The sequence below is a fragment of the Parus major genome, chromosome 26, assembly GCF_001522545.3.
Source record: "Parus major isolate Abel chromosome 26, Parus_major1.1, whole genome shotgun sequence".
NCBI lineage: Eukaryota > Metazoa > Chordata > Aves > Passeriformes > Paridae > Parus > Parus major.
Window position 1 is genome coordinate 4,407,241 of NC_031795.1, and position 9,311 is coordinate 4,416,551.

At 43.7% G+C, this 9,311-nt stretch overlaps 1 protein-coding gene across 1 annotated transcript in view; it reads left to right on the forward strand.

Moving 5' to 3' along the window:
• The first annotated feature begins 210 nt into the window (after window positions 1-210).
• Window positions 211-9,311, forward strand: part of ELK4 (ETS transcription factor ELK4) — an 18,695-nt gene continuing 9,594 nt past the window's right edge. Inside the window, exons 1-4 of the mRNA XM_015650834.3 lie at window positions 211-2,407; window positions 4,694-4,909; window positions 6,187-7,119; window positions 8,729-8,845. Of these exons, the coding sequence (XP_015506320.1) occupies window positions 4,703-4,909; window positions 6,187-7,119; window positions 8,729-8,845 (1,257 nt within the window). The 5' untranslated portion in view covers window positions 211-2,407; window positions 4,694-4,702. The remainder of the gene's footprint in view (window positions 2,408-4,693; window positions 4,910-6,186; window positions 7,120-8,728; window positions 8,846-9,311) is intronic.

Genomic DNA, 9,311 nt, shown 5'->3' on the forward strand with positions numbered 1-9,311 from the left:
TTAAAAAATTCCCTGGGAATGGCTTTGGGAAGTGCTGGCTGAGCTCTGCCCTCCTGGAATTTCCTGGAATTGAAGCCATGATTTGCTCACCTGCACCATGAGCTTTCCCCAGACCTGCTGCTGCCTTTATTTCCATTTTTATTTTAGGCTGGGAGCTGTTTTTGTGTCTCCCCAAGTTTCCTCTGCTCAGTGCCTCTTCCCAGGGCACTTTTTGGGGTTATTGTCTGCAGAATTCCTCCTGCTCACACACCATGAGCCTTCCCAAAGTGCTTAAAAAATCCCTGGGAATGGCTCTGGGAAGTGCTGGTGGAGCTCTGCCCTCCTGGAATCTCCTGGAATTTCCTGGAATCTCCTGGAATCTCCTGGAATCTCCTGGAATTGAAACCATGATTTGCTCACCTGCACCATGAGCTTTCCCCAGACCTGCTGCTGCCTTTATTTCCATTTTTATTTTAGGGCTGGGAGCTGTTTTTGTGTCTCCCCAAGTTTCCTTTGCTCAGTGCCACTTCCCAAGGCACTTTTTGGGGCTGTCCCCTCCGTGTGACAGCGGGGCTGCTGTCACCGTGCCAGTTCAGGATGGTTTTGCTGTGTGGCTGTGACATCCTTCCTTTCCTCTGGGCCTTTGTTCCTGTGTGGGGGCCTGACAAGGTTTTTTTTTATTCAGCCCATCTGCAGAAGTCATCAGGCTGCAGATGCTTTACCAGAGGCTGCTGCAACAAATGGAGGCGAAAGATTATTGGAGATTATTTGGTGTTGAGTCAAAGCACAGGAAATCTGCCAGAAGACCTCGAAGGAGGGGGTTTAGGACAGGCCTAACCCCCTTAATCCCGCCTTTGCTCCCTTCCCAGGGCGTGCAGAGGGATCCTTTTGGAGCACAGAGGGTGAATATTTGGATTTATTGTGCCACTTCCTAAACTCCTCCGTGCCAGCCCTGCTCTCACATTCCCAGGAAAAGCCGAGCCCTCGGGCCCTGCAGTCCCACGGATCACAGCGAGGACAAATCAGCGGAGAAATCCCAAAGCCCGGCTTTGGTGGATAAGCTGAAGGCTTTACAAAGCCCAGCCTGCAGCAGCAGCAGGAGGCTCAGCTTTGCTGGGAGCTGTGCAGCCAAAGCCTGGCAGCTCCTGAGCTCCGAGGGTCACCCGTAGGCGTCGGAGAAGATCTCAAGACAATAATAGTTGTCTATTTTTGCTCCCTCATTACAAAGCAGAGCTGCCCTCTGCCTCTAGCAACTATTTTTTTCTTCCTGCTCACATGGTGCAGGAGGGGAAAGGCTCTCTCCACCTCATTCCCTTTTCCAGTGAGGCCTTTTCCTTTCTCCACGGGCTCTTAGGAGGGAGAAGAACCTCCACAAAAGGATGTTTTGCAGCGCTGTGTTTGTAATCATTGATGTTTTCATCCTGGAGGAAAAGCTCGGGAGGGTTTTTGTGCTGGTGGAGAGCTGTGAGAGGAGGAGAGTGGGGCCTTTTGAGGAAATTTAAAAAGTTGGAATGCTGTTTACAAACTGAGATCGTTTCATCCTCAGTCAGGAGCAGGACAGGGGGTTCTTGGACCACTTCTCATCCCTGTTGGTGCCAAGGGAAGGGCTCAGGAAAGGCTTCAGCTGCTCCTGCCCCGGCTGCTGGAGAAGGAAAAACCTTTTCCCCACGTTTGGTGGTGCTCAGACAAAGAGAAGTGCTCAGCTCACCTGTGCTGGTTTTAATTTTACATCTTGTGTGATGGGGTTTTTTAATATTCTGCTTTTTCCTGGGGAAACAAGAGGTTTTTGGTGTATCCTTCTGCTGAGCAACAAGGTACTAAAGTTAGGTGAGAGTTCCAGGAGACACAACATTGTCTCCTGGTACACCTTGCACTTTGCCAGGTAACAGCAAAATTCTCTCCTGGACTCTGAAAGGGCAAAACCCACCTGTGATCCCATTGCTTTGAGCAAGGTTGTTTTCTGGCCTTCCCTTTGGATATAACCTGCAGGAAAACTCCATATTCTCCATTCTCTGAGGTTTTGCTGCAGGGTCTCCATCATTCCCTGGAGATGAATATTTAACAAAGAGGAATATTCATTGTGTTTTACACAGCAAAACCCACCCATGAACCATTCCAGAGTACTCTCTGCTCCTGTTTTGTGACAGCCAGGGAATCAGCGAGGCCTCTCCACCCTTTGAATGTTTCCTAGACAAGACTTTTCCAAGCTGGGGATGCTCTGTGTGTCCTCGGGGTGATGGACAGAATCGTGACACGCCTGAAGCTGCAAGTGCCAGAAACATCAGGAGGAACTTCATCAAAACTTCACTCCAGCACAGCCTGTGACTCTGGAAGATCCTTCCAGCTGGAAAACTGCAGGCTCTGAGCAGCGTGAACTCTTAACTTTGGGAAACACTCCTCAGAAGGAGTTAGCTCATCTCTGGGAAAGGTGGTTTATTTTTTTTGCTGTTTGGTTTTTAATATCTAGTACTTTCCATCATTTTGGCCGCTCTGTGTGTGCTGTTTTACAGAAGTTTGGGCTGTTTTGTGCATCTCCAGCTGGATTCCAGACCCGGGCAGCAGCGCTTGGCTTGGGTCAGCTTGGAATTAACAGCAAGGTGGGACTTCCTAAAGGGAAGCAGCCTCATGAAACAACACCAGTTCAATTCTGGCGTGGAAACTGCGTGGATTTTTAAGCAGGAGGGGGGAAAAAAAAACCCCCAAAAAACAAAAATCCTTTCCACTGTGAAATGCTGTTGCTAATGTGATTTCCACGTTGCATCAGTCAGCGCCGTTTGGTGCAGTGCTCCCAGAGTGCTGGAGATAAACGCAGCGTGGGAATAATCACTCAGCTTCGTTTCCCTGCTCTCTCTCAGCACATCTCACTGCTCCTGACAGCTCTGCTGGGTGGCACAACCCAGTCCTCGTGCTCTCCACGCCACCACGTGTGGCTGCATCATCCCCGTGGATAACGAGGCGCGGGCCTGGCGTTCCAAATCTGGGATAAATGGCAACACCAGGCGGTCCTGGAAGGGTTTTAAGGTGTTTGCCCGGTCCCTAAATCCTGTATGGATCAGCTGGCACGGCACAGAGCAGTGTGGGAAGAGTCTGGAAGCACAGCCTCCAGTTTCTTCGAGTGCCGAGCAATTAATTTGGGCAAGCAGGGAGTTGTACGTGTGCAGTAATTAACAGGGAAAGCACCTCGGGCCAGCCTAACGAGGGGGTGTGGGTGTCCTTCACTTTGAGATCGTTCCATTTAATTGCAGCAATTTACCTGGCTGGATCAATGTCACATCAGCCCGTGTGCCATGAGGCAGGGATTCTGCAGAAGGGCTGAAATGCCACGGGCTGAGCCCAAAAAAATTCACCTGCCCTGGGGCACCTCATTTCCCCCAGAGCCCTGTGTGAAGTGTCAGCTCTAATCCTGTCCCAGGGCTCCCTGAGCGCTCAGCCTCTCCCCTGGACTCGCTTCCCTTCCTTATATAGGGCTGGATAAGTGCTGGGCACTAATGAGATTGGAATAAAAGGCTTTGGGAGCAAAGATGAGCTGGCTGGATCTCAGAGCGAGCCCTGTGTACACAGGGACTGCCACCAACACCAGCCTGGCCTCGGTGCCTTCGGTTTGGAGCTTGGGAATAGCATCTGAACATCAGATTCAACAGATGGAACCCCTGGACCCCCTTTATTTTGGTGGGAAGAATATTGTGGTTATGTATATCCAGACATTTTTAGCATTATTCACTATCCCAGAGCATTTTTCCTCTGTTTTTATTTCATAGGAAAAGGTTTAAGCTGCATTAATTAACGTTCTGGACTAAGAGAATCTATAGGAGATGCTCAATTATTATTTTGTCTGGTTTGATTGACACTGTATCATATCCAGAATGATGAGTGTTCTGCTTAAAAATGTTTGTGGAAATACTGTTTGGTGTAGTCAGATATGGTCAAGGTAAAATGTGATTTCTCTGCCTGGTCTGTCCTTGATGGGTTTATGCATCACCAACTTTAGAGCAGGAATCAACTGGCAGATATCAGTCCTAGAAAGTCCCAGCCTAAATCATTGACATTGTGGGTAAGGCATGGCAGGAATTAAGAGCTGAGCAAAGGCAGTGTTTGGAATAATTTTAATTTAGTTTTGTGTTTACTCTCATTAAAAAAAACCAGCAAACCAGAGGTGATACCTGGATTTGAAGGAGAGATTGGGGTGATTGAGAGGGCTGCTGGTGAAGAGGCAGGAATAGAAACTGAGGGAAAATTGAGTTGTTTTTGCTCTGGCACCTTGCTGGAGCTTTGCAGTTCCTCGTTGTTCTCTCCGAGGTGGGAGCAGGTGCAGAAAGGAGGAGGTGAGGGGGTGTTTTCATCCCTACCTGGGTGTACCTGAGCTGTTTCTCACAAAGCAGCACAAGCCAGAGTGGGTGAACATGGAACAACTTGGAAACATTTTTTTTTGGGGGTAGTGACTCACTGCAACTTACCCAAAGTGACCTGATTTAGTTAAATGAGGCTAAATATAACCCATGTGAAAAGTACTGACATGTGGGAGGAGACGCCAGAGTTGGCACTCAGCCCCTCAGTTCTGCAGGGAACATCTTTCACGACTGGTGACTAATAATTTTTTACTCTTGCTGGCTTTGGAAATAACAATCCCTGCTCCATTTTTTCCTCCCCCACCCCCCTCCTTGTAGGGAGAGAGGAGGGAAATGCTGTGGGCTTAACCTGCCTTTGTGAATTGCAGCTCTCTGCTATGGACAGTGCCATCACCCTGTGGCAGTTCCTCCTCCAGCTGCTCCAAGAGCCCCAGAACAAGAATATCATCTGCTGGACCTCCAACGACGGGGAATTCAAGCTGCTGCAGGCAGAGGAGGTGGCCAGGCTCTGGGGGATCCGCAAGAACAAGCCCAGCATGAACTATGATAAACTCAGCCGGGCGCTGCGCTACTACTACGTGAAGGTAGGGTGGAAATCCTGCTCCAAGCCTTATCCCTCTTAGCTAAGGAGCTTTGTTTCCTCCTGCCTTCCCTCCTCCAGGGGAGGGGTGGCACTGCTGTGGCTCTGCCAGCTCTGAAGGAAGCTGGGCTGCTTTGTTTAAAGGTGTTGGTTTGGTTTTTAATTTCGTTTATGGCTGCGCTGTTTCCTCCTCGCTGGTTGTTTTGGGAGGTTCTGGCGGCTTTGTGCGGTGTTTTTGTTAATACAGGTTTGATTTTGGATCCTAATCTCCTTTCCAAAAATACACACCCTTGCAAGGGTTAAAATTAAAGCCCTCATCACTCCAGGTAAAGCACCAGGAGAGGATGACGATGGAGAGCATGAACATTGCACAACTTTCAGATCTTTTCACAGCTTTATGTTTATTTCTTTCAAAACAAACATTTTTCACCCCAAATGATTCCTGTTTTCTCTGTGCACTCAGAATTTCCCCTTCATTTTGACCAGTTTTCAGCCCAGCAGAGTAAGAAGCTTTTGTTTATTCAACATCTTCGAGGCTCACCTTTGTTTTTCCCTTTATCCCACGTGTGTGAGTGGAGCAGATAAAAATAACCCCCAGTTTCTGAGGAGCCTCAGCCTGGAGCAGGTGGGAGGTTGCTGGTGTCCATTACTGGGTGGCACCAAATCTGCCTCTGATCTTCTGAGATCTCAGCAGCAATCACAGAATGATAAATAATCCCAAATCCAAAAGTGTGTGTGGCATTTCTCCAAGGAGCAAAACAAGTTTGGCAGATGCTGTTGTGTGGTATTGAAATAAGTGATTAGCCTGCATTCTGCTGACGAGTTCAGCTGCTTATTTTCCTTTATTATCATCTTATTAAGAATAAAGGTGGTTTGATCTGAAGTGCAAGCTCTCAATTCTGCAGTCCTGGAGAAACCCTTCAGCAAGTTCTACTATTAAATTACCCATAGTGATCCTTGATGGGGATGATGGGCATTTTTTGGTTTAATTGAAGATGTTAAACAGGATTTCTTGGCTGTTTTTAGGCTGTTTTTAGTGTGTTTCGTGTCAGGTTAAGCTCACCTGTTACAGTGTTTTGTCTGCCAGCTCCAGGAGCAGAACTGGAACACGCAAGGGTGTTTTTAAAACAGGAAAAAAAGAAACATTCAGGTTTTTGTTGGTTTTTTTTTTTTGGCTGAAAGATTACAGACTTTAATTCCTCTGCCTATTTTAGGCAGTGTTTGTAGGAAGAAAATTAATCTGCAGAAAGGCCTAAATATACTTTGTCTTCTTCCCCCCAGAATATCATTAAGAAGGTGAACGGGAAGAAGTTTGTGTACAAATTCGTGTCGTACCCAGAGATCCTGAACATGGATCCTCTCGTGGTGGGCCGGATGGAGGGGGACCCTGAAATGCCCGGCTTTGGGGAGGTGGCCAGCGCTCCCAAGGACGTGGAAAACTGTGGGAAGGAGAAATCCCAGTCCTGTGCTAAATCCTCCAGCCGGAACGATTACATCCACTCAGGCCTGTACTCCTCCTTCACCCTCAACTCCCTCAACTCCTCCAGCGTGAAGCTCTTCAGGTCCATCAAGATCGAGAACCCGGCCGAGAAGCTGACGGAGAAGAAACCTCAGGATCCCACCCCTTCTGTCATCAAATTTGTCACCATGCCCTCCAAAAAGCCTCCTCCCTCCGCCCCCCTGGTCACCAGCGCTTCGGCGGTGGCCGTCACTTCCACGGCTTCTGCCACCCCCACCGTGTCCTCCTCGCTTCCCCTGGGCTCTGAGGAGACTCTGCAGACCCTGGAGACGCTGGTCCTGCCCAAGCTGAGCGTCCCTGAAGCTCCTCCAGCACCTTTGGCAAACCTGAGCAGCAGCTTCACCCCGACCCCCCCCATGGCCTCGGTTTCTCCCGGCCTGCAGGTGCCCTCCACGCCCCCCTCGCCGCCCCTCAGCTCCAACCCCGAGCTGGACATTGACACGGACATCGAATCTGTGGCTTCCCAGCAGCTGGAGCAGGCCCAGAGCCTCCAGCACCAATCCCCAGAGCCCAAAGAGCAGCAGGATTCAGCTGTGCTGGAGAAGGAATTCGCCAATCACCTCTCCAGGTCGAAAAAACCCAAAGGGCTGGAGCTGGCTCCCACTCTGGTCATCACAGGCAGCGATCCCAGTCCTCTGGGCATCCTGAGTCCTTCCCTCCCAACTGCTTCTCTTACTCCAGCACTTTTCTCTCAGGTGACCAAATTACTTTCCTGAATTATTTATGTTTATTATGATTTTTTTATGATTTTTTAATGATTTTTTTATGATTTCTTAATGATTTTTTACGATTTTTTAATAATTTTTTATGATTTTTTAATGATTTTTTATGATTTTTTAATAATTTTTTAATGATTTTTTATTTTTTATGATTTTTCAATGATTTTTTAATGATTTTTTTAATGATTTTTTAATGATTTTTAATGATTTTTTATGATTTTTAAATGATTTTTTTATGATTTTTTTTATGATTTTTTTTATGATTTTTTAAGGATTTTTTTAAGGATTTTTTATGATTTTTTTATGATTTTTAAATGATTTTTTATGATTTTTTTACGATTTTTAAATGATTTTAAAATGTTTTTTAAATGATTTTTTTAATGATTTTTAATGATTTTTAAATAATTTTAAAATTATTTTTAAATGATTTTTTAATTATTTTAATTATTTTTTAATGATTTGTTATGATTTTTTATGAGTTATGATTTTTTATTATTTTTAATGATTTTTTACGATTTTTATGATTTTTAATTATTTTTTAATGATTTATTATTATATTTTTAAATTATATTTTTAATTTTTTTATGCTTTACTATTCTATTTTTCTTATATTTTTAATTATTTTTTATGATTCACTATTCTATTATATTTTTAATTATTTTTTTATGATTTACTATTCTATTTCTTATATTTTAAATTATTTTTTTATGATTTACTATTCTATTTTTCTTATATTTTAAATTATTTTTTTATGATTTACTATTCTATTTTTATTCTATTTTTAATATAATACTGAATTATTCCTAAACCCTCCAGCTGGGCCTGAAAATCCTTCAAAAACCAGAGGTGTCTGCTCAGCTTTTTTTACTCATTTAGTAAGAATTTAGTTAAATCCAAAGTCTTGTGAGCCAGCAGCAATAAGAGCAGCTGATTAATTTGGTCGTTATCTTTGTGTGGGAAAGGAAAGCTTTCATGTCTCATGGAAAACTTGGAGGAGAGCAGGGCTGTTAAATCATTCTGGAGCTGTAGAATCTCTTCCCCTGCAATAAATTGGAATTAAGAGTGGGGGAAGGTGCTGGTTGAAAACCCAAATGGCTGAAGGTAGGGGGGAAAAAAGAAAATAATAAAATCCAAGTGGAGTTTGCTCTTCTGGCACCCTGGGAAGTGCTTGGAATATTCAGGAGCTGGATGGAAATTCCTTTTGTTGTTGTGGCACCAGGAGAGGGGGGTGTGCCTGCTGTTTTTTCCTTTTTAAACCCAGATAATTTCCTTTTTAAACCCAGATAATTTCCTTTTTAAACCCAGAAAATTTCCTTTTTAAACCCAGATAATTTCCTTTTTAAACCCAGAATCCCACTTTGCCAGAGTGCAGGTGCTGTGCTGGAGGAGGAGCTGCTCTGCTCTGGCTTCCAGCAGGATTTGGGAATAAAAGGATTGGATTTTTCAGGGATGGGGCTGCAGGGAGGAGGAGGAGGAGGAAGGAGGGGATGGGACTTGCTGAAATCCCTGGCAGCTGAGGGGAGGTTGTTGTGGCTGGAATTCCAGGGGGAAAGACTCTCACAGGTGTTTTTTCCGGAATTTTCAGACTCCCATCCTGCTGACTCCCAGCCCTCTGCTCTCCAGCATCCACTTCTGGAGCACCCTGAGCCCCGTGGCTCCTCTCAGCCCTGCCAGGTTACAAGGTGCTAACACCCTCTTCCAGGTGAGCCCCACCTTTATTCCTCCAGGGATCACTTATTCAGATAAATAAATGTTTATATATTTATTAATAGAGAAATATTAATTTAGATAATAATATTTATATATTAATAATTTTTTATAAATAAATATCTATATATTTATTAATATAGAAATATTAATTTAGATAATATTATTTATATAAATATATACTTATTAATATAGGAACATTAATTTATATAATAATATTTATATAAGTAAATATTTATATATTTATTTATATATAAATATTAATCTATATAATAATATTTATATAAATAAATATTTGTATATTTATTAATATAGAAACATTAATTTATATAATAATATTTATATAAATAAATATTTATATATTTATTAATATAGAAATGTTAATTTAGATAATAACATTTATATAATAATTTTTATATAAATAAATATTAATATATTTATTAATATAGAAACATTAATTT